The 25699-nt window shown below is 38.1% G+C and overlaps 1 protein-coding gene across 7 annotated transcripts in view; it reads left to right on the top strand.

Annotated features, from left to right (window-relative positions):
- FAM114A2 (family with sequence similarity 114 member A2) overlaps positions 1-25699 on the top strand; it is a 27723-nt gene extending 2024 nt beyond the window's left edge. For 3 of the 7 annotated variants that reach the window (XM_059698988.1, XM_059698987.1, XM_059698990.1), the window contains exons 2-14: positions 6391-6635; positions 6980-7079; positions 7473-7565; positions 8653-8744; positions 12040-12174; positions 12686-12844; positions 13412-13535; positions 16030-16109; positions 18489-18608; positions 19319-19458; positions 21584-21656; positions 22235-22288; positions 24027-25699. In XM_059698988.1, the coding sequence (XP_059554971.1) occupies positions 6405-6635; positions 6980-7079; positions 7473-7565; positions 8653-8744; positions 12040-12174; positions 12686-12844; positions 13412-13535; positions 16030-16109; positions 18489-18608; positions 19319-19458; positions 21584-21656; positions 22235-22288; positions 24027-24128 (1503 nt within the window). In that variant the 5' untranslated portion in view covers positions 6391-6404 and the 3' untranslated portion in view covers positions 24129-25699. Of the gene's footprint in view, positions 1-1655; positions 1711-2010; positions 2620-6390; positions 6636-6979; positions 7080-7472; positions 7566-8652; positions 8745-12039; positions 12175-12685; positions 12845-13411; positions 13536-16029; positions 16110-18488; positions 18609-19318; positions 19459-21583; positions 21657-22234; positions 22289-24026 lie in introns of those variants that run through there. The other 4 variants (XM_059698985.1, XM_059698986.1, XM_059698989.1 and 1 more) reach the window with 4 other exon arrangements.

Genomic DNA, 25699 nt, shown 5'->3' with positions numbered 1-25699 from the left:
TCTGGTACTCCTGTCTCTAATCGCTTTTTTTCAATGTTTTCCAAGTCAACTCTAAGGTCAATAAATTTCTGCTTCCAAATTGAGCTACTCTGAAATTCAGTCAACTGCATTTCAAAGTCAGCCATGTCTATCCATGAAAACATTTGTAAGTTTAGTTCCTCCAGTTTCATGCTGTCTGGAAACCTCATGAATTTTGCTGTCTCTTCCAGTTCTCTGAATTTCGCAAATCTTGAGAAGAACTGCTCAGTAGTTGACTCGATGATGTTTAAAAACAGCTTTTGAAGGCTTTGACAGTCTGTTCTGTCATCTTTTGGGAGGTCTTTGATTTGCCTCTTGAGTTTGGGAAATACCTAAATCTCTCACCATCCACATCCCTCTTAAAGACTTCCAGTTTCTTTTCAAAAGCCTTTATGTAACCAAACATAACATCAAGTGTCTTGCCAGTTCCTTGTAATTTAACATTTAAGTCATTCAAATGTTCACAAAAATTGTAAATGGAAGATTATAAGAGAGGGTTTCACGTGCCAGCAAAAGTTACTGGCGTGCCATGTTTGGCACATGTGCCACGGGTTGCCTACCCCTACTATAGGGGTTAATCAGGTCACATAAACAGTCAAATTGAATTGAGTGAAAATTGTGGAGAACTAAAGAACAGGACCCTGTCTAAAATATCCCAGCAACTGTTTGCTGTAAGCTAGTTATTACCAGGTCGAATGTGGGCCCAGTGTTGCAAGATCTTTCGATTTGACAAGGGAAGTTAGAAATCTATTTGTATACAAACTTTGGGTTTTAAATGTTAGCAGTTAATACTAACAATTGTTTAAACACTCTGCAAGCCAAGTAAAAACATTTGTAGGCTGTATTTGGCAATCAAAAATGCCAGTTTGTGGCCAGTATTCTATGTCTATTTCATATGTTGTCCATGAATGTTATTCTCCATTTCTAGCAGACTTTCTCTCTGTTCTTTTAGTATAGTGCTCCTTTCAAGCCGTCTTTTTTAAAAAAAACATATTTTTATTGATTTCAGAGAGAGGAAGGGAGAGGGAGAGATAGGCTGAAACATGAATGATGAGAGAATATCATTGATTGGCTGCCTCCTGCACACCCCCTACTGGGGATCGAGCCCTCAACCCCGGCATGTGCCCTTGACTGGAATCAGACCTGGGACCCCTCAGTCCGCAGGCCAACGCTCTATCCATTGAGCCAAACTTGCTAGAGCAGCGGTGGGCAACCCCTGGCATGCGTGCCAAATATGGCACGCCAGTAACTTTTGCTGGCATACGAAACCTTCTCTTATAATCTTCCATTTACAGTTTTTTTCTTAATATTGACTTCTTTATTTTTCAGATAAATTCAGTGTAGGTGCATCTTAGATAAATAAATAATTTTACATAACAAGTTATCTTAAAGACCATAGACATGGATTAATGAGAGAGGGGAAGAGCAATTTCTATACCTCTGCCTTAACTCTCCCTGCCTTCCTAGATCCGACCAGTGTTTTGGTTTCAGCCTCAGACGCAACAGGTTTTCGTTGACAAGACAACCGCCTCACCTACTTACTCAAAATTTCACTCTATAAAAATGAAACCTTCTCTCTCGCTTTGCCCACCGGTACTAACGAAAGGGGAGTAAATTTCTGTTTCTCTCGATGCACGCTACAGCAGTAACCCGGTGATGTCATCATCACACCGTATCCGTCTGCGCTGAAAAGTAAGTTACATAATTACCATACTCCTATTACATTATGCTGTATTTGTCTATGTTTTCTTCTTCTGTTATTTTCCTTAGAAAATATTTTTAGTTTGTCACATTTTTGTTATCCATAAACCAGATCTTATAAATAAAAATAATAATAACTGATATGCATACAATGTATTATGATTTATAAATAAAGGTTCTACATTTTGTGATTTTTTACATGCTTTATCTTTACTGTTCCCTGCGTTGCGCCCATCTTACCATTTTGTAGGGATAGCAAACTATTTTTCTTTCTATTTACTTTAATAAAAAAAGTAATAGCAGTACAGTAGTTTGATCAAGCTAATTAATCACTTACTGACATTTTACTTTTCTTCTTTCACCTTTTTCACGTGTACCATCATCTCATGTATTTTTTCTGTCCTTCTAGATTGTGCAGAATGTCAGGACCACCAGCTAAGAAACGATGTCGTTCAGCTGAAGAGGATGTTAGAGAATTTCAAAAATACTGGACAGAAAAGTTTGGTGTGATTAAGAAAGACAACAAAGCCTTATGTGTTTTCTGTTCTGAAACTATTGTTTGCAGAACATCTTCTGTTAAAAGGCATTTTGAAAGTGTTCATAAGAACATAAGCAATAAAACCGAAGAGGAACAAAGAGAATTAATTTCTCGTGAACTCAACAAAACAAAAAAACAGGCTGATAATTTTATGAACTTCATCTCAGGCAGGCCCAGTTTCAACTTAGTTGCTGCTAGCTTTGAAGTTTCAAAAGTCATTGCCCAACATGGAAAACCACTCAGTGATGGAGAGTATATTAAAGAAGCTTGGCTAGAATGTGCACCTTTCCTTTTTGATGATTTCTCAGAAAAAGAAAAGATTATTCAGCGCATTAAAGATTTGTCCATGAGCAGGAAAACAGGTAAGGATAGGATACTTAAGTTGGCGAGTAATACTGCTGAACAATTAACAAAAGATTTGTCTTCATGTCAATTTTTTTCTATTTGTATTGATGAAAGTACAGACATTACATCGTCATCTAGGCTGGCCATTTTTTCTCAACTTTGTAAAGGTGATGAAATATGTGAAGAGATGGTTGCTCTTCTAACTCTACCTGAGCGTACTACCGGGGCTGAAATATGTAAAGCAGTTATGAACGAATTCTCTTCGTGACAAATTGACATTTCAAAAGTAGTGTCCGTCACCACTGATGGTGCTCTTTGCATGACTGGTGAGACGGCAGGTTTTGTAAATCTGTTTGCGAAAGAAGTTGGTCATACACTGATAGGTTTTCATTGCATCATACATCAGGAGGTTTTATGTGCAAAAGCTGGCCTGAGGGAACTGCAGGAAGTGATGCAAACAGTTACCAAAGTTGTTAATTACATTTCTGCTCGGGGTTTAAATAAAAGACAATTTCAAGTTTTACTGAATGAGGTAGAAAATGTACAACAGTGTTTGATGGCTTAGCTGAGGTTTGGTTCTGAAATGATTCGTTGAATGCTTAAATGAGATAATGCTCTTCTTGAATAACCAACATGTTTCTTACCAAAAATTGTCTGACGCCACATGGGTTTCTAAACTGATGTTCTTTGCAGATTTTTGTGAACATTTGAATGACTTAAATTACAAGGAACTGGCAAGACACTTGATGTTATGTTTGGTTACATAAAGGCTTTTGAAAAGAAACTGGAAGTCTTTAAGAGGGATGTGGATGGTGAGAGATTTAGGTATTTCCCAAACTCAAGAGGCACATCAAAGACCTCCCAAAAGATGACAGGACAGACCGTCAAAGCCTTCAAAAGCTGTTTTTAAACATCATCGAGTCAACTACTGAGCAGTTCTTCTCAAGATTTGCGAAATTCAGAGAACTGGAAGAGACAGCAAAATTCATGAGGTTTCCAGACAGCATGAAACTGGAGGAACTAAACTTACAAATGTTTTCATGGATAGACATGGCTGGCTTTGAAATGCAGTTGACTGAATTTCAGAATAGCTCAATTTGGAAGCAGAAATTTATTGACCTTAGAGTTGACTTGGAAAACATTGAAAAAAAGCGATTAGAGACAGGAGTACCAGAGAGAAGTGTCGAAAACAAACTATTGAGGACTTGGAATCCCATTCTAGAAAATTTTTTCTGTTTAAAAAACTTTGCAACAGCATTACTCTCCATGTTTTCATCCACATACGCTTGTGAATCTTTGTTCTCAGTGATGAATTTTGTTAAGTCTCGTAATAGGAGTAGCCTGACAGATGAAAGTAGTAGCTCGTGCATATCTCTGAAGGTCACGAAATATAAACCTGATGTAAAATCTCTGTCATCGGTGATGCAGCAGCAAAAGTCCCACTGATAATATCAAACGGAGTCATAAAGTTTTCTGTCGGACTATCAGTGTACATGTATACATTAAAAAATAAATGTATTTTTCATCATCGTATACTGTGTTTTTGTCGCTCGAATGAATTTTATTATTTCTTTAAGGTTCTTCACATACGTACACCTTAAGAGATATCAAGTAGGCATAACATGTTCTCAAAAAATTAGGGTTGGCACGCAGAAGAATTTTGAGTCAGAGATTTTGCTGGTTTTGGCATGCACTCATAAAAAGGTTGCCCACCCCTGGGCTAGGGCCTTCCAAGCTGTCTTAATTGTTAACATGGGCTCTCTTTTCTAGTACATTAGGAACATTTTTATGGTATGGATTGGGTCTGTACTTAGTATATATTGGTACAAAATCTGTGCTTGTACATACCTAAGGTCTCGTGTGTGTGTGTGTGTGTTTATATGTATGTTAGTATGTGTGTATATATTGGATACATTTGTATCTTCCCTGGTGATACTTGGCTATCCTGTAAACTAGCAGCATCTGCTTGTTGTGAAAACACTAATATCTTGGTTTTAATTGCCAAAGAGCTATACTTTTGGAAGGAATTTAATTGGTTAACATTGCCATTCAGTAGTTGGTCTGTTGTAAATACTACCTGATGGCTTGGATTTTATAATCTCTCTGAAAATGTACGGTAGGAATGATTAATGACTAACATTTTTAAAAATTACAGTCAGTAAAAGGAAAAGTTGATAAATTGGCCCTCATTGAAATGAAAAAGTTTTGCTTTTAAAGAGGATGAAGAGATAAGCTACAAATGGGATAAAATAGTTGCATACCACATAGCTGACAAAAGACTTGAATCTAGAATATAAAAGGAGCTCTCAAAACTCAACAGTAAAAGAAAAGAAATCCAGTTAGAAAATGAGCAAAAAAATACAAATAGGTATTTCACTGAATAGGATATGTAGATGGCAAATGAGCACATGAAAAGATGTTCAATACTATTATTGATTGCAGTGGTTCTCAACCTTCTGACCCCTTAAATACAGTTCCTCATATTGTGGCCCAACCATAAAATTATTTTCGTTGCTACTTCATATTTTCGTTGCTACTTGTAATGTTGCTACTGTTATGAATCATAATGTAAATATCTCATATGCAGGATGATCTTAGGTGACCCCTGTGAAAGGATCCTTCGACTGCCAAAGGGGTCATGACCCACAGGTTGAGAACTGCTGGATTAGAGGAATGCAACTTAAAGTATCACACACCTATCAGAATGACTCAAATAAAAAAATAATACCAGTAAATGCTGGTAAGAGTGCAGAGAAACATGATCACTCATACATTGCTGGTGGGAATGCTATTTTGGAAAAGAGTATGACAGTTTTTCTTTTTTAAAAAATATATTTTTATTTCAGAGAGGAAGGAAGAGGGAGATAGAAACATCAATGATGAGAGAGAATCATCGATTGGCTGCCTCCTGCATGCCCCCCACTGGCGACCGAGCCTGCAACCCCAGCATGTGCCCTTGACTGGAATCGAACCAGAGGGACCCTTTAGTCTGCAGGCTGACGCCCTTTTCACTGAGCCAAACCAGCTAAGGCGACAGTTTCTTATAAAATGAAATAAGTACCAATGGTTGTACTTTTGGACATTTATTCTAGAGAAATGAAAGCTTATGTTCCCATAAAAAATTGCACATGACTGCTCATAGCTGTTCTATTTGTAATAGCCTCAAACTGCAAACAACAGGTAAATGGTGAAACAAACTGAGATACTTCCTTACTAATGAATACTACTTGGCAATGAAAAGGAGAAATTATTGATACACACAACAACTTGGATGAGTCTTGAGGGTCTTATGCTAGTGAAAAAAGTTGATCTCAAAAGCTTACATAGTCTGTGGTTTCATTTAAATCACATCTTGAAATGACAAAATTATGGAGATGAATAGATCATTGGTTACTATGAGATGGGAAGAGGATAGGATGTGGCTAAAAAAGAATAACCCAAGTGATCCTTGTGATCGAACTTTTCTGTATCCTGACTTGGTGATGGTCACAGAAATCTATACATGTGATAAATTTTTATAGAACTAATTACACATGCACAAATGAGTGCATATAAAACTGGTGAATTCTGAGTAAAGTCAGTTGATTGTTTCTATCAATATCCTGGTTGTGATATTATACTATAGTTATACTAATTGTTACCATTGGGGGAAACTGAATGAGGTTTCTTTGTATTATTTCTTACCTGCATGTGAGTCTATGATAATCTCAAAATAAAAGGTTGAAACAAATAACTTATACCTGAAAAACCTGCATAATTAATTTGTTCTTGGGCTTTTATTTTACCAGGCAATGATCTAATCATGTCAGATAAAGATGATATTGAGACTCCAGTGATAACTGAAGCAACCCCCATCCCTGAAGATGAGAACTCCGAGCCAGCCAAGAATTCTGAGTCTGTTGACCAAAGTATCAAGCCAGAGAGTAAACCAGAACCTGTAGTTTCTACTCGGAAAAGACCAGAGTCCAAACCTTCCAGTGACCATGAGACTTCAGAAGTTCTTCCTGTTCAGGCATCACAGGCTGCAGGCAAAGTAGAGTATCTATTAAAAATTGAGGTTAAAAAATGTTAGGGTTAAAAATAATTTAGAATCATTGCCAGGTTAGAATTGCACCTATTTCCTTTTAGAAGCATAAAACATCATTTTCTCAGGTTTATAAATGCCTTTATGAGTAGTTGTCTTTGCCGTGTAGTGCTTACATGCAGGTTATGTAAATGTCTGTCAGTCAAACAATACATTTCTTTAGCCAAATAATGTGTATTCCTTTGCCCATACTTGTGGCTACAAATTAGATGCCTTGTCTATACACTCTTATTTTCCTCTAATTTTTAAAATTTTCTTTTGCTTTTTGTTTCTCTGCCTACTGGGAAAATTAGGAGACTGTTTGCAAAGATGAACCCCAGACTGGATGGGGCTACTGGGGCAGCTGGGGCAAGTCCTTACTTTCTTCAGCCTCAGCTACAGTGGCCACAGTAGGTAAGGCCATCAGTTATTTTTAGTAATTTTTATGTGTATTTTGCTGAAGATCTGGGTTAAAAGTGATTTGTTAGTAAATTTTATGTTTACTTTATAGTTTGGGGATGCATTAATAATGATGGGCTGATTTACACAGCCACTAGAGTTTACAGCATTTCCTGCTTAGAAAGTTGATGTTTAGGATTTGTTAATATAAAACTATTCTTTGGTGATAATAAATCATTTTTTTCTATTTCGATAAGGATGCATTCCCAAAGATTATATAAGATCCAAATAACATGTTCTGTAGCTGTATGAAATTAAAAATGTATGGATTTAATTTTTGGTTTGTTCAGTTTTGGTGACTAATAGCAAGTAATATTTAAAAATAAAAATTATCATTTTTCTCATTAGGACAAGGTATTTCAAATGTCATTGAGAAGGCAGAGACTTCCCTTGGAATCCCTAGCCCCAGTGATATTTCAAATGAGGTCCAGTATGCAGCAGGTCAGTATATGGAAACAGTAAGACATAGAATTATGGATCAACATGGAATGATTGAGCTCATTTTTCAGTAGAAAATTATTGAGCCTCTGATATTCAGGGTATGATGGGACTGGTGAGAAAGGCAATTTGGAGTCTTTGGCTGACGGAGGTCTGTGTCTTTTCACCACTCATGTGTCTCTTCATTCACTTCATCTATGCAATGGGATGGTGTTTTATATCTCAGGACTTTTATAAACCTTAAATAAACAAGTTCTTGAACATAGAATGTGAATATTGCCCATCATATTGCACAATTAATAAAAGTCCAATAAGAGTTAGCTGATTTTAAAACTATCATGGAATGAAAAAATATTTTGATGTTTTACTTTTGGGGGTGTATATTTTTGTGCTTGGATTTTTAAATGTGGGGGTCTTTTTTTTTTTTTTTTAAAAGTATTGATTTCAGAGAGAGGAAGGGAGAGGGAGAGAGGGATAAAAACTTCAATGAGAGAAAATTATTGATCGGATGCCTCCTATATGTGCCTAATGGGGATTGAGCCTGCAACCTGAGCGTGTGCCCTGACCAGGAATCAAACCGTGACCTGGTTCATGGGTTGACACTCAACCACTGAGCAACACCAGCCTGGCAAGTTTACCCTTTTTAGGTAGATAGTTTTATGTTTTGACAAGCATGCAGTCTTGTTTACACTGTTTAAACAGTCCATTGTGATTATACAGATAGAGGATATGTTCTATATCTATATAGGAAATCAAGATAAAATAATATTTTCATTATTTCCCCCAAAGTCCCCTAATACGTATACCTACTCTCAGCTATTGACAACCACTGATCTCTTTCTAACTCTATAGTTTATTTTGTCCAGAAGATCCTGTAAATGGGATCATATAGTAGTAGATTGAATTTTATTTTTGAAATTAAATGAAAATAAAAAAGCTATTTTACTTTTCATTTTAAAATAGGCAAATAGTTTAATAAAACAAAAAGACTAATACCTTTCATGTGGGAAGTAGGGTCTAATTTTTTAAAAATTCACATAGATGCTAACAAAGCAAAACCATTTATGGACCACTTCTCTACCTCCTGTAGGAGAAACAAATACCAAAGAGGATGAAAACTCCTCCCCGATGACTGGAGCGTTTGGTGTATTCTCGACTATCTCTACTGCTGTTCAGAGCACAGTGAGTATAAGGTGGCCTGCTTCCTTCCAAGATTACAATGGATTCTTTTTTTTTTTTTTTTTTTTTTAATTAAATCTTTATTGTTCAGATTATTACATTTGTTCCTCTTTTTTCCCCCCCATAACTCCCCTCCTCCCAGTTCCCGCCCCACCCTCCGCCCTCACTCCCCACCCACTGTCCTTATCCATAGGTGCACGATTTTTGTCCAGTCTCTTCCCACATCTCCCACACCCCTTTCCCCCCCAAGAATAGTCAGTCCATTCCCTTTCTATGTCCCTGATTCTATTATAATCAACAGTTCATTCTGTTCATCAGATTATTTATTCACTTGATTCTTAGATTCACTTGTTGATAGATGCATATTTGTTGTTCATAATTTGTATCTTTACCTTTTTCTTCCTCTTCCTCTTCTTAAAGGATACCTTTCAGCATTTCATATAATCCTGGTTTGGTGGTGATGAACTCCTTTAGCTTTTCCTTATCTGTGAAGCTCTTTATCTGACCTTCAATTCTGAATGATAGCTTTGCTGGATAAAGTAATCTTGGTTGTAGGTTCTTGGTATTCATCACTTTGAATATTTCTTGCCACTCCCTTCTGGCCTGCAAAGTTTCTGTTGAGAAATCAGCTGACAGTCGTATGGGTATTCCCTTGTAGGTAACTGAGTTTCTTTCTCTTGCTGCTTTTAAGATTCTCTCTTTATCTTTTGCTCTTGGCATTTTAATTATGATGTGTCTTGGTGTGGTCCTCTTTGGATTCCTTTTGTTTGGGGTTCTCCGCGCTTCTTGGACCTGTAAGTCCATTTCTTTCACCAGGTGGGGGAAGTTTTCTGTCATTATTTCTTCAAATAGGTTTTCAATATCTTGCTCTCTCTCATCTTCTGGCACCCCTATAATTCTGATGTTGGTACGCTTGAAGCTGTCCCAGAGGCTCCTTACACTATCCTCGCATTTTTGGATTCTTTTTTCATTTTGCTTTTCCGGTTGGATGTTTTTTGCTTCCTTGCATTTCAAATCATTGACTTGATTCTTGCGCTCCTCTGGTCTGCTGTCGGGCGTCTGTATAATATTCGTTATTTCAGTCCGTGTGTGCTTAATTTCTAGTTGGTTCCCCAATATAAGATCGAGGGTCTTATTAGTTTTCGTGTAGATCTCATTAAGTTTATCGACAGCTTCTAAACAGTTCTTGAGAGACCTTAAAAGTGTGGTTCTGAACTCTATTTCTTCCATTGACAATTTTGTCCTGTTTCTTTGTCTCCGCATTTTGTTATGCTTCCTTGGTGCACCCCCTAGTGGTCTTTGTTCGCAGTCTTATAGATAAATCTTGATTGTTGTAGCTAATTCCAGGGAGGGTTTGACCTCCAGGCCAAGTGGCTATGAGAATCAACTGTGTCAGCAGTGAGAGAACTTCTGTCCTCTAGGGAGGTGCTAATCTAGCCTTTGCCTGAGGCTATCTGGCAAATGCCTCTGTGCAGGGCGTGGGCAGGGCGGGTCGCACAGGATCAACAGGGTGGGCCAGAGAGAGCAGTTATGGCGGCTCTCAGTCCTGTCCCCAGGGGCTCTGCCTCTCTGAGTCCCAGCACCCGCTGCAAAGCTCGGAGAGAAAGCTGCACTTGCTCTGACCTAAGCCAGACAGTCCCGCTTCTCCCGTTTGAGTCTGGGTTCCTAAAGACTCGCCCGGATCTGGAGCTCAGAGTCTGCGACTCCCTCCCGATTGAAAACGCCAACCGTGCCCTCCGCCGCCAGCCCGCTCCGCGCACTCCGCACCTCAGAATTTGACTTCAGCACTGCGCCTCCTCTGAGTGTCCGTATGCGTTTCTCTTTCCTCCTAGTTGTAGGACTTCCACTCAGCCAGCGTTCCTGTGGTTCTGGGTGATGTCCGTTCCGTGTTTTAGTTTCACTTTTGAAGTAGTTGTTCAAAGCAGCAAACTCCGGCGTTAACCTATGCCGCCATCTTGGTTCTTCCTACAATGGATTCTTGTCTTTTTCTCCCTCATCCTTGAAAAGCCATGGGAACTAATTGGCATTCCAAATTACTTTGATCTTAAGGATAGAGTGACAGGTACTTGAAAACTCGCTTTAGAGGAGTAAAGGTGGGAGCAGGAGGTTAAATGTAACAGAGAGGAAGCATACGTAACATTTTATGGAATAGGAATTCTTAGTTTGGTAGCCCTAGAAAACTATGCTTTACAAAAATATTTGCTCATAATTGCATCTTTTAGGCAAAAGAGAAATATGTTTATGATGGATACTTGTAAAACTATATGATTAGAAACACTTTTTAAAAAGATTTTTTTTTTTTATTGATTCTTAGAGGAGAGAAAGGAAAAGGGAGAGACAGAAAGAGAAACATTGATGTGAGAGGGATACATCAATATGCTCTCTCCTGCATGCCCCCTGTCAGGGATCAGACCCTTAACCTGGACATGTGCCCTGACTGGGAATCGAACCAGGAACCTTTCGGTGTACGGGATGACACCCAACCAACTGACCCACACTGGCCAGGGATAAAAACATTAGAGCTTAATATCTTTTCTGTGTGAATATGGATAGCTAATACTTTTTAATTTTAACTTTTATTGAAGTATAACACATATACAGAAAAATGAAGGCCTAAGTGTTCAGTTTGAATTTTCACAGCGTGAAAACATTCAGACTAAGAAACAACATGATGGTACCTCACATGTACCCCCTGTGCTGTTTCCCAGTCATCTGTGCCTCCTGCTCTTGCCTACCAAGATAATCACAATCCTGACTTCTACCATCCTAGATAAATTTTGCCTGCTCTTAAACTTTATATAAGTGGAATCATACAGAATGTACTCTGTTGTATCTGGCTTCTTTCACTCAACATTATGTTTGTATGATTTATCCATGGTGAAGTGTGTGTAGAATATTATATTTTCTTTGCTGTGTTTCATTGTGTGACTCTGTCACATTTATTCATTCCACAGTTTGGTGAATATTGGGGTAGTTTCTAGTTTTTAGCTTATACAAAAAGGCTGCTGTGAGCATTGTTGTATGTCTTTTGATGAACCTCTGTACAAATTTCTGTTAAGTATGTGACCATATGTGGAATTGCTGGATCATAGGGTAGTCATATTCATAGGTTCAGCTCTAGTAGATAATTACAGTTTCCCAAAGTGGTTATACCAGTTTATATTCGCACAAGCGGTGTGTGATTGTTTCCGTTGCTCTGCATTCTTGCCAGTGCTTGGTATACGCCACTATTTTATATAGTCAAACAGGCAGGTGTCTTTTTCAGTATTATTATAATGAGGTTGCATGTGTTTCCTAGGGAAAGACGGTTATCAGTGGGGGTTTGGATGCCTTAGAATTCATTGGGAAAAAGACAATGGATGTAATAGCAGAAGGGGATCCTGGATTTAAAAGAACCAAGGGACTGATGCACCGGAATTCTACACTGTCTCAGGTACTGCCTTTACCTCTTCGTTTCCTGTTTCTTTGTTGATCTGTATATTTTTGCCTGTGGTAACTTGGGACATTGCTAGCATTTCCTTTTGAAGAATTTTTAATGATTTGTAAAATTAAGGCATTTTTGTGTGTGTATAGTGGGGGCTGGGGATTGGGGAGGGGGAGGTTAAGAGGGAAGGGAGAGCTCTAATGCTTAGAAAACTTCCCAGTTCTTTTTTTCTCCTCTTTCCTTTCTGCAGGGGCCTCCTGTCAGTGCAGTGTAAGATGCCAAGTCCTTTCAGAGTTGTTTATTAGATTAATGTTTAAACTACTCTCAGAGAAACACCTGGTTCCTTGGGTGTTATTTACCCTGTCTGGAATCGAATTATGTGTGATCATTTTCCGCTGCTGCTGCTGAGCCTGTCAGAGTTGAATCACAGTGCCAAGAAAGAAAGAGCAGTGCTCTATACTGTTACCCATCTCACCCTTGAGCTCTCATTACTTGCAATGTAATGCCTCTGTCTCTTCAGGTTTTACGAGAGGCGAAGGAGAAGGAAGAGCAGTGGGCCACAAATGAGGTTACCATAGAAACAGACAGGAAAACTCATTACGGGGTATTCTTTGATGAATTTCAAGGCCTTTCACATCTAGAAGCTCTGGAGATGCTTTCCCGAGAAAGTGAAGTAAAGGTAATTCTAAGCCAAAAATTTCATCTGGAATAGTCGCCAAGCAAAGGAATGCTGCATAGTTCCTTTTCTTTTTGTACAGTTGGAGGATGAAATATGTTTCAGATGGAGGCTTGAGACTCTGAGAATACCAGGCCAGAACAGATTAAAAACTAATGTTTGAACTAATTGCTGGAAATAGAATAAGCCAAGTGTTATTTTTCTAAATTCTAACAAAAAAGAGAGATTAACAAAGAAGTCTTAATAGCGCATTTGCTATTTTTCTTCACTTTGGTCTTTTTTTTTTTAATTTCTTTGGCTTAAACTGCCAATTTGGATACAATTACCTGTTAGCTTTTAATTCAAGACTGCTTCATTTCCAGACATTTCTGTCTTATATTATTCTTGGAAGTATTCATTCTACTTTTCTGTAATGACCAGTCTGTTGTGTTAAGGTTCTTAAGGAATAGATTGTGTTGGCTGGTGAGCTCATAATTTTGATTTTAATTAGGTCTATAGACTCTTCTCCATTTGAGAATGTTTTTCTTTTCCTTTTATACTTCCACAACTTATTATATTATATTGATTCAGGTGAAATCTATTCTTAATTCTCTAAGTGGAGAAGAATTAGAGACTCTAAAATTTGAATTGGAGCAGCTGAAAGAAGCATTTTCCCTACCAGAGTTCTCTGAGGAAGAGGAAGAAGATAAAAAAGGTAATATGAAAACGTAGCATCTGAGTAGGAAGGATATGGTGTGTTATTTTTTTCTTCTACCTGTTTGCCACAGATCAGGACTCCGCAAAGATAGCAGTGGAGTGCTGCATGCCCTCCTTCCTAACAGCCCTCCCCATTTGGTTGAGATTGCAGCACTGACCTTGGTATTTAATTATATCTCAATGAAGTTGGTAAAAAAAACACACAAAAAAAAACGTGGTGGTAACAGAGGGGAGAGAAAACCACAGAACCTGGTTCTGGTGATATTGGTCATTTTTGTTTTCTATCAACATCCTTAGCCCTCTCCTCTACCTTACACAACTGATCCTTCCGCTTTGGAAGGAGACTTCCTGCTTGGGGAATGTTGCCCTTTCTCCTGAGTCCCTCCAAAGCACTAGCTGTCTCCTTCCCATCCTTACACACGTTTATTCTAATGCAACAACTCCTTTTTATACTCAGGTCTGTGGGGAGTACATGACAGTGATCTCCAAACACTTTTTGATCAACTCTTAGCACTAAGAATTTTTTTGAGCACTTAGACCTAATATATCCATATTTGAATATTTGTAAATTATGCTTAGGTACTACTATAATAATATATTATTTACATTCTAAAGTATACCCTAAAATAGAATTTTAAAAATGAATGAGATAAATGTGTATAAGTTAAAAGTTCCACCTTTTCTATTGGATTATTTTGTGAACCGCTTGGGGTGCATGCATCCCAATATGGATTCACCTACATAAATTTGAGCTTTAACTGAAAAAACGAAATACCTGTGTAAGAGTCAGGTTTTAGATTTTTAGACAGTAAGATATGATTAGGAGTTGTTTTTATGAGTTATATTATTTACAGTTGTATCATTTAATGAGAACAGCTTTTCCTAAAACCATATTATACCTGGGATCACTAAAGCATTTGAATTCTCTTTCTTGAATGATAAAAAAAGGACAAAAGAATAGCAGATGGAGAGAGAAAAGCCAAGATAGAATTTTTTTCCTAAGAATTTTGGAGAAAAAGCTGCTATGAAGCAATAATAATTGAATAATAATTCTGATGAAACATGAAATGCTGTCTAAGAAAGACTCATACAGATTGTTGGTGCCAGAAGACTTCTGTGTACAAGAGTTGTCTCTGCATTCTGTGGTACAGAGAGGCCTTGCGGTGGGCTTCCAAGGGGATTGTGGGTAGGATTTAGATAAGTAGAGAGGAAAAGAGCATTTTCTGCCATTTGTTTATATGTGTTGATTGCTTTTTGATCTTCGCCCACCTGTTTGCGTGTATGTTTCTCAAGTATGAGTATTTCATGTTCCCTATCATCTCCTGCCAGGCTCTTCCCATAGCTTCCTTACCATCCTTGTAGCATTCTGGAATCCCTTTTCCTCTTCCTTTCTTTTTGTCCACCATTAATTTTTACCCAGATCCTGAATTATTGCCTTAGCCTTCCTGCCTCCCTTCCTGTTCCCTTTTCAATTCACGCCGCCCTCCCTCAGGAGCCAAAGTGATTTTTCTAAAATTTAAATTGGACATATCTGTCTCTATTTAAGTTTGAACACCTCACCATGGTTTATTAGACCCTGTATTACCTGAATCCTGCTTACCTTCCTAGCTTCATTTTATCCCTCTTCATATATATGTATATATACACACATACATACACACGCATGTATACATATGCGCATATATATGTGTATACACACACACACACACACACACACACATATATATTCATTTCAGAGAGGGAGACAGAGATAAAAACATTAATGATGAGAGAAAATCATTGATCGGCTGCCTCCTGCACGTCCCCACTGGGGATCGAGCCCACAACCTGGTCATGTGTCCTGTCCAGGAATGGAACTGTGACCTCCTGGCTCATAGGTCAATGCTCAACCACTGAACCACGCTGGCGGGGCTTTTTCCCCTTATATTAAGACACTCTCAACACATTAAACTTCTTACTTTGCTTTCTTTACCCTGGATCTTTGTACTTGTTTCCTCTGCCTGAAACTCCTCCCATTCTTCTTACTAACTTGCACTCATTTGTTTGGTCCCAACTTAAAAATTCCACATCCTTGGAGACACAACATAGTACCTGCTTAGGATTCTTCCTTCACTGTTTCTCCATTTATACTTCTGGGATGTAATAAAAAGAGCACAGGATTTGGGCTGGGAGTAGAAAAGCCAAGGTTTGACTCCTAATTTGTTATTTAATTTATGGGAAATAAATTAACCTCTTCAAGCTCTAGTTTTTTCATTTCTAAAATGGGATAATGACACTATTTTTATAAACCCATTGAAATAATTCATTGACATACTTAACAGGATTCTGTAAGCACAAACCACCATGCTCATTGTTACTGCTACTGTGACTACTATGCTGCTGCTGCTATTACCATTCCTTTTCTTGTCCTCCTCGTGCCCCCGCCCTCCTTCCCGTCCCTGTGATCCTCACTCGTCTTTCTGCAGTGTTTTACATGGGACTTTTCTTTTTAGGGGATGAAGAGTTTACCAAAGAGATAACAGAGCTATTTTCCCAGCTGCATGTCTCCTCCAAACCAGAGAAACTTGCCAAGGTAAGTGACTACTTCTTGGTGATTTTTTTTTTTTAACTTATTTGGATTTAGTGGATAAAGAGGATAAGATTGTAAGTTCCTGGCAAGGATGCCACCAAAATCGAGGGTATATTCTGAGTTCCACACCTTTTGCCTGCCTCTTGCTTTCACAGGTTAACATGCTGGACTCGCATTTGCATCCCCTCCCCTTGCCCTGGAACACACACATCTGCGATCCTTACCTGTTGTCATTTGGAATGCTTTGATTGTCTGAAAACTTAAATGAGGTCACAGAGTTGGTCAGCCAAAGTCGGCAGTGCTCACCAGCCTTCATGACACCAAGGGGCTAGCCTCTAGTGAGGTTTTAACTGTCCACAGGGCTCTGAATGTTTCAGAGGTAGTGGGATGTGGCCTCTGCCCTTCGGAAGCTGGAGGTTGCCATTTCATAGAACCCAGTGACTAAGATATGACCATTTAGCTTGTGTAAATGTGAGAGTCGATGGCCTAGGCAGTGATACTTGAGCTGTCTTTACATATCTGGAACATGGAGAGACTAGTCAAAGTTCCGCGTGGGTAGGGAGGGCCGGTTTCCATAGTAGTACCCGCATAGCATATATGTCAGAGTCAGCTCATGGGACACTATTCACTGGGTCTTGGGATGCTTGCTCCTTCTTCACCCTCCTTTCCCAATCTCCAGAAACATTTCAGGACCAGTTAGCAGCAGGTACACATTGCTTCTGGATCAGGGAGAGCTGATAGCCCCATGTATTGATCCTTAAAGGGACTTCTTAAAATCATTTGAAAGAGCGTGAACTGGTGATGGAGAACCAGCGAAGAGAAGAGGAATGGTCAGCTCTGGGCTCAGGTAGATCCTTGGTAGAATTATGAAAGATGGATTTAAGATGAGCCAGATCAGAAGCGGGGAGACCAATCAGAGTGCTATAGCCACAAAGTGGATCTGTAATCAAGAGGTGGTAATAAAAAGAGGAGGGAATGATTGGAGAAATAGTTAGGGTAGAATCAGACCATCTTGATGATTGATTGGGAAGGAAAGATTCTAAGATGGCTCACGTATTTTGGCTTGGGTGACTGATATATCGTTGTTCCTTTAAAGCTCTGGGGAGTAAGAGGATTAAAACTTTTGGGAGAGAAAGGCAATTCAAATTTTGTACCTGTTGTATGTGCTATGCCTGTAGAATATCCTGATTCAAATGTCCAGCAGGCAGTTGGAATATGTTGTTTTCAAGAGCAGTTAGTGCTGGAAAATAAGGATTTAGGAGCCAGCAGTAGGTAGGGAGTAGTTAAAAATCACTGCAGTAGGGTGAGCGGAGATGAGAGGAACGGGAGTGGTGAGACAGAGCCAAGGTCAGGTAGTGATGTTTGAGGGGCTGCCAAAGGAGGCCAAGGAGACATGCTGATAAGGTGGGGGGTGGGGGGGGGTTGGGGGGGGCAGGGAACCAGAAGATAGTGTATTACAAAAGTTAAAGAAAATTAGAAACATCCCAAATGGCCATTATCAGAATTGGTGAATTATGGTATATGTATAAAATGAAATACTACACAGCAATAAATAAGAATGAACTGCTGATACACACAGCAACTATGTGGATAAATCAAGTAACAGGCAGTATGTTTTGCATAAGAAACTGGACACAAATTAGAACATACTTATGATCCCATTTATATGCATCTTAAGAGCAGGTAAAATTAAGTTATAGTGAGGCAGAAGAGAGGTTACTTTTGGGTAGGGGTAGGGTGACTCCTTTTGAGCAGTATTGACTAGGAAAGGGTAGGGGGGACCAGCTAGGGTGATGGGAATGTCCTTTTTTGTTTTTCAAATATTTTTTATTTTTAAAAATTACTATTTTTAAAATTACATATTTTTATTGATTTCAAAGAGGAAGGGAGAGGGAGAGAAATATCAGTGATGTGAGAATCATTGATCAGCTGCCTCCTGCACGCCCCCTATTGGGGATGGAGCCCACAATCCGGGCATGTGCCCTTGACTGGAATCGAACCCGACACCCTTCAGGCCAGTGCTCTATCCACTGAGCCAAACCGGCTAGGGCTGATGGAAATGTTCTTTATCTTGACCTCCATCCCAGATACATAGGCATATGTACATGTAAAAATTTCTTGAGCTGTGCTCTGAAGATTTGTGCACTTGGCTGTGTGTAAGTTATCTCATTTTTTAAAAAGCCCAAGGATGAGAGAATTCAAGAAGGCATGAGTGGACAGCAGTGTTAAGTGGTGTAGAGAGTCCTAGTAAGTTAGGTACTGAAAAACTAGGTGTTATGTTCGGATGAGAACAAAAGCATCAACTTCCATGATGCTAACATGTTCTTGGTCAGTGCTCAGTAATCTTGGTAAGCTGAATTAAATTGTTCAATTCTTATTTAGGCAAGAAATACAGCCTATGAATGGATCAGGACATCTCTGGAGAAGCCATTAGAAGAGAAGGAAGGAGAAAAACAGTTGGAAGGAGAAAAAACTGAGCAAATAAATAAAAATTCAATAGAGGTAACCAAAGCAAATAAAGTTTTCTTTTTTTGTTTTTTAAGGATTTAAGATGTGGGGGTATAGCAGTCAGGGACCTAAGCTCTTTGTATTTTGTTGCACTCTTTTTTTAAAAAAATATTTTATTGATTTTTTTTTACAGAGAGGAGGGTAGAGGGATAGAGTTAGAAACATCGATGAGAGAGAAACATCTATCAGCAGCCTCCTGCACACTCCCTACTGGGGATGTGCCTGCAACCAAGATACATGCCCTTGACTGGAATTGAACCTGGGACCCTTCAGTTCACAGGCTGATGCTCTATCCACTGAGCCAAACCGGTTAGGGCTTTTGTTGCACTCTTATCCATAATTTCTACCTTGTGTTTCAAGATTGTAACATCTTAGTTCCAGACTGTAGGACAGAAAAGAGTGAAGAAAGAGATAAAGGGTACATGTGTGGTGTCATGAGGGTTTCCAGAAGCTGCCGCAAGACGCTTTATCTAAATCTTTTGTTGAAAATTTAGTCACATGGTCACGTCTAACTTCAGGGCAGCCTCTGTTTTTGCAGCAGTGAGTCCAGCTGTAAAGTTATATTACTACTATGTAAGAAGAGGTTTCAAGGTATTGAATCCTCCTTCAGTGTGAGAGAAGTAAGGTGATGTCATTGCCTCTGAGATTAAAAAACACACCTGTGCTTTGTTTTTTTTTGTTTGTTTGTTTGTTTTTTCATCCAGGATATCCATGCATTTGCAATCCGGAGCCTAGCCGAAATGACAGCCTGCTCAATTGAATTGTTTCACAAAACAGCAGCTCTGGTTCTACATGGCCGAAAGCAGGAAGTGACAGCTATAGAAAGAAGCAGAACCCTTTCCCAGTAAGTGTAATAAGTATCCTTGTAAGTGATACATATTACTGAAAGAGTTTTCTGGGCTTATTTCCAAAGTTTTAAAAGCTTTCAGCAAGATAATATTCACACTGTACCATTCACATATTTCAGGTTTTGTTCATTTTGGGTTTTAGTTAGTTGTATAGCCAAATGTGATGTTTCTTTTTCACTGCCATAAAACTTCATTATAATTCTGCCTTTTTATTAACTACTTTATACTCTGAAAACTAGTTCTCAGATTACTATTCCTACTAGGAGTAGAATTTTACATATGTAAAAACAGAAAATAGTTCTAAGAATCTCAATTCTGGATAATTAAGTTATTGAGTGCTAATTATATGCCAGGGATCATGCTAATGGATTTACATGTGTCATTTTTAATTTTCACAATAACCCTAAATAATTGTTCCAGCTTTAAAAGTGAAGAAATGCAGACTCAAGAGATGTTAAATAATCTACCCAGGTTATTTTTGTTGTTTTGTTTTGTTAATCCTCTCCTGAGGATATTTTTTCCCATTGATTTTTAGAGAGAGTGAAAGGGAGGAATGGATCAAGGCCGGGAGAGAGAGAGAAACATCGATATGAGAGAGACACATTGACTGGTTGCCTCCTGCATTTGACCTTTTTTCACTGACCTTGAACAAAAATTTCAAAAATAATAGAATGTAGATAGTCACAGGAGGAAAAAAATGACCTATTTGTAAATATGGAAATCTCTTAATTAAACAATGAGAATTTTCATTGGAAAAAAATGTGTGTGAGACTGTGCAGTGTGCTAGGATTGGGAGGGGCCCTTGATATTCTCCAGACCTCTTCTTCACCTGTGGTTTGATGCCCCTCTGTCATAGGGGGGGGGCCTGGATTTGTCTTGCACATTCTTAGGGTGGGGGACTCGGAATCCCACACCAGCCTGTTCTGTGGAAAAATGGCTATTTCTACTGCTTGGAATGCTCTTTCAGTCGTGACTCACTCCCTCACAGAATTCAGGTTTCCACTCAAATGCTGTTTCCTTTACCACCCAATCTAAAATAGTATCTTCTCCTATTTTCTAATCCTTTACTTGCTTTATTTTCTTAGCTCATATCACCATTTAGTGTATATGGTGTGTGTATGTATACATATATTTATATATATACTAGAGGCCCAGTGCATGAAATTCGTGCACTGGGGGTGGAGGTGGAGGGTCCTCAGTCCAGCCTGCACCCTCTCACAGTCCGGGACCCCTCGGCGGACATCCCTCTAGCAGTCCAGGACCCCTCGCTCCTTACTGCCCCCCTGCTTGCTGCTCCTTACTGCTCGGCTCGCTGCTCCTTAGGGCTTCCAGGGAGGCGGGAGAGAGTCCCGCCACCGCTGCTGTGCCCGTGACTTCTGGCTGAGCGGTGCTCCCTCTGTGAGAGTGCACTGACCACCAGGGGGCAGCTCCTGCATTGAACGTCTGCCTTCTGGTGGTCAGTGTACATCATAGCAATCAGTTGTTCTGCTGTTCCATCAGTTTGCATATTAGGGTTTTATTTTATAGGACAAAAATGAATATATGGATGTGTTTATATATCTGTGTATATAAGTATACATATACATATATACCTACATATACACACATCTGTCCATCTATATATCATATATAGTCTCCCCCCTTAATAAGCAAGTAAGTTAGAATCCATGAAAACTGTGACTTTGCTTGTTTACTGATATATCCCCAGGGCTTAGAACCTGGCACAAAGAAGACTTTAAAAAATATTTGTTGAATAAATGAATGTGTATGAATTTTAACTATATTTCTAATTGGAAGTATTGTTGCCTTAAAATGTATTTTTCGTTATTTCCTTTGATTTTCCTAGAAAGTATATTGCTTTCTAGAGGATTTTGTAGAAAAATGTTTTTCCAAGGAGTGAACCTTCTCTTCCTGTAGCATGGATGCCTATTCGAATGGGTCCCCAAATGCATAGGGTAGCTGACAGGCATACTTCCTCCCTTTAAAAGCTTCCTTCTTTCACATTTAGTACCAGGAGTGATTTGTTCTCTTCTGACAGTTGTTAAATATAGCTTATTAAAAGAAAGAGTGAAAGAAAAACAAAAGAAGGAACCATCCTGACGTTTCTCCCTTCTTCTCTAGGATGACGGTTGTGTTGTGTAAAGAGTTATCCTCTTTGTCGAAAGAGTTTACCACCTACCTAACAACTGCTGGGGTAAGAATTCATGCCTCTTGTTGGGCCGATGCCCGTTTTGTTTTGTTTTGAAAATAGCTTTATTTACGTATAGTTTACATACCATAACATTTGGTTTCATAGTATATTATAGAGTTGTGCAACCATCACAGTAATCTAATTTTTGACCATTTTCATTATGTCCCAGAAAACCTCATACTATTAACAGTCATTTCTTTTCCTCTATACTCTTATATCCCGGAGCAACACTAATCTACTTTCTGCCTATAGATTTGCCCATTATGGAAATTTAATACAAATGGGATCATACAATCTGTAGTATTTCGTGTCTGGTTTCTTCCACTTAGCAAAATGTTTTTGAGGTTCATCCACATTGTAGGAGTAGACTGTGGCTAGTAGGAGAGTTGTAGTTAAAGCTAAACTTTAAAGCACTTCCAAATATGAGATTTTGCTCTCTCTCAGTCAGATTTTTTCTGTGCTTACATTTATGTTTGGGTGTTTGTATATGTGTATGTTGTATGTTTCAAAGTGGGATCATACCATGTTTATTGTTTTTTTTAATCTGCTGTGTGTATTTAATTCTGTATCCTTTATTCTAGGTCAAAGAAAAGGCAGACGTCCTTAATCCATTAATTACTGCAGTATTTCTAGAGGTTAGTAGTAATTCTTTTTAAGTCTCTAACTTTTAGGCATTTTGTATTAATTAACTCTTCTTAAGTTTTTATTTTTTGGCCTTTTTTTTTTTCACAAGGTTGGTAATTTAGCTATATCGATGCATATATGACCCCACAGGTGTATATCTGATGCATATTCCCTGTTTATTAATTACAAAATATAAAAAAGCTGCTGGATAAAGTGCACAGGAAGTTGGAAGCTGTCATTACTTAGTACTATCCTTTGGCAGTTAATGGACAATTTTCAGTAACAAAATATCCCTGGAAACAAGCAGATAAACAGGAAGGGTTGGAAATTAAAAGCAGGCAAACAATTGCTTCTTAAAGGACTAATACTTAAGCAGAGATTTGTTAAAAACAACACACAACATTTTGTCATTTCCTTATCAGGAAATTTGCTTTGTTTTGTCATGTTTACATAATCCTTATTCCATTAGATTTAAGGAGGTGGGTTGTTTAAATCCATGAAAACGGGAGGTATAAGAGGATCTCATCATGGAATATTGCTCCCATGAGTGATGCTTTCTGGATTCCATGTTTTAAGAATTCTATCTTGTAAATTTTGTGAACAATTGGACATTTGATAATCTGTTAAAATGTTTATGAAAATCTGGAGAGGAGAAAATATATTTGATAATTGGTTAGGCTTTTAATATGAATTGAAAAAGATTTTTTGTTTTTTGCTCCTGGACTGTTAGTTACTCCTTTAGTTTTGAATTCTTTAAAGTCACCACCATTGAAATGCCTTTAATTCCTTAACTGCACAATTTTTCTTGAAAAGTCAGGGAAATTATTCTGATCACTTAAACAGTTGTTTTTTAAAAAGATTTAAGTTTGTGATTTAGTAGATGGCAACAATGTTTAGGTGAGGTAAGTTTGCATGCTAGGAGCCCAATCCTGTCCTGGATCTTCCCTGATTTGCTGATGACCCTATCTATACCCGGCAATCTCATGGCAATCTCATCTATATTTACAAAATGAGAGATTTCACTAGATAGTCACTGAGGTCTCTTTTGGCTGGAAAGTTCAGTATCAAATGTCACACTGAAGTTTAAATAGGAGTGCTTGCTATTGGTAAATCCAAAATAGGTAAGCTCACTTGATATAGGTTCCCTGTTGCTATTTTAAGTTGGTTGTTCTTGCTTACCGATTTGAAACACTTGTCCTGGAAATTATACATTTTATCTTAATGTAACGAACTCTCTGTTGTTATTCTTATGGAAGGTTAGAACATGTCAGATAGAAGTTTATCTATACGGTAATCATCTTTAAAAGCAGTATCCCTTGTTTACTTTTGTGAGCACCTATTACGTGTTCACTGATTGTGTTGAGTCCCTGGAATAGTTATCACAATGGACTGGAAATCTTATTGGTGTAAGATTCATAGCCTTCTGAAATCCTCTTTGAGTAATTGACCAAAATGCTTTGAATGCCAAATTTGAGCAGGATGCCAAAGAATGCCTATTATTTTATCTTGGGCAAAAGATGCTGACATTCTTTGTTGCTGCTTTCATATCTTCTTAAGAGCTAGATCATTCCTTCCCCTGTAACTTTACCAAAATGGTCAAGTCTGCCCTTATTTGTCAGGCTACAGATTCAATTAGATTTATATAAATTATAGTCTTTTGTTGTTGTTGTTGTTGTCTTATGGTATATTTTCTCTTTTAAGTGACTGTGATATTTTCTTTTTCTCTTCCTTTTTTTTCAATCCTGACAGGCATCAAATAGTGCTTCCTATATTCAGGATGCCTTTCAGCTACTCTTACCTGTGCTGGAGATGTCGCTCATTGAAAACAAGACCGAATTACCAGAGGCATGAATTGCAGGGCCAGAGGCTTTTGTCAGAACATTGAAGAACAGAGAAGATTGACCTGAGACTTGTGATGGCCAAGAAATGCCACTCTATTCTGGGTACCCTTGCAGCAGTGAAGGAGAAGGGCTATTTTAGTATATAAACATTCAGGCAGGATAGCAGTTTTATAGGAAGTTTGTTGCCTTCACTGCTTGGCTGAAGTATTCAGGTTCTCACACTGCTCTTCCCAGTTGTTATAATTAATAAATTATTTGAAAAGAAACTTTTAAAAGAAAGTTCAAAAATAATAGCTCTAGATAAAGGTTAGTGGGATACTCAGGTAAAAATATTGGTATTTTCTTTGATGGTGCAAAACACTAACAGTTTTTTCATGGATATAATTGGCTGTTAAGAGAAAAAGTACTTAATTTCATATTCTAGGATTAATGTGCTTGATCTATGAATGCCATGCACTTTCTTCTTTCTTTAATAAAATCTATGGCTTTAAGAAGCTGCGTATATATAAACTCTTACAATGATTACCCTTTATTACATAAATTCTTGGAATTGGTTAGAAACTTTTATATGCTTTTTAATTCTCAGCAGACAGTTGGCATTGAGGAGAAACTTACAGAATATACTTGTAGCCACGAGTTCACTATAGCAATGTGTCGTTTGGCTTCAAATTGCTCTCCCACAATTGCTCTCTCACTCCGAGATGACAAGTTTTAAGTTGTTGACCTCTACTCAGCTGGATTCAAGATCAGTAAGTGCCATTTAGAGAGACAGTTCCATGTTTGCAGATATTCTGAATCTCTCCAGATGTTTTCCATGCATATCCCATATGCAGGATAAATTTGGTAAGAGCCAGCTCCAAAGGAGTATGAAGTGCTTATAGTAATGGGTTTTTTGTTGATTGACTGTTGTTGTTGAATTGGATTGTGGAATCCCATAGTAATGATGTTCATTATCACAGGATTTAACCTGTTAGTCATGGTATATTTTTCCTTATCCTTTTTGTTTTAATGTATTCTTTAGCATGTTTATAAATACAACTTTATCCTTTAGATCTTGAGCCTTATTTTAGTTCTCTTTGACTGTTTAAGAGACTGAAAGGCTATTGTCTTCCTAAAAGTTATTTTGGTATTCACTCTTTCTTAAAAAGTTCTTCAACCTTATGGTTTTTAATGATTTAGGTAGCTTTTGTGAGTTCTGCCACTCTTCTCCTAAAACCTTTAAATAGAATGTAATAATTTTTTTCAGTTGATCCTTTTGTCTAAATGTGAGCCCCAATAGCTTTCTCAGACCCCAAAAATAGCAAAGTCATAACATAGATCAGTGTCAAGACTGTTTCTATATAATTGCCTTATTTGAAGTAAGGGGCTATTTCTAAGCAAGGAGGAAAATAAATAGATTTGGCTAAATAGGTATACCAATAACACTAGAATGTAGCTCTGCTTATATTCTGTTCTAAAGTGGTCAGAAAAAATTTTAAATATTACTTTTTATAGACAAATTTTATCTTTCCCAAAGTGACAAATTTTGAATTTTCAGAAACAGTTTTCTTGTGGTTAATAAAGTTGTTGTTCCAGCTCTGA

Source organism: Myotis daubentonii, chromosome 5 (assembly GCF_963259705.1).
Source record: "Myotis daubentonii chromosome 5, mMyoDau2.1, whole genome shotgun sequence".
NCBI classification, from domain to species: Eukaryota; Metazoa; Chordata; class Mammalia; order Chiroptera; family Vespertilionidae; genus Myotis; species Myotis daubentonii.
Note: the sequence above shows the minus strand (reverse complement) of the source record. Positions and strands in the feature narration are given on the sequence as shown.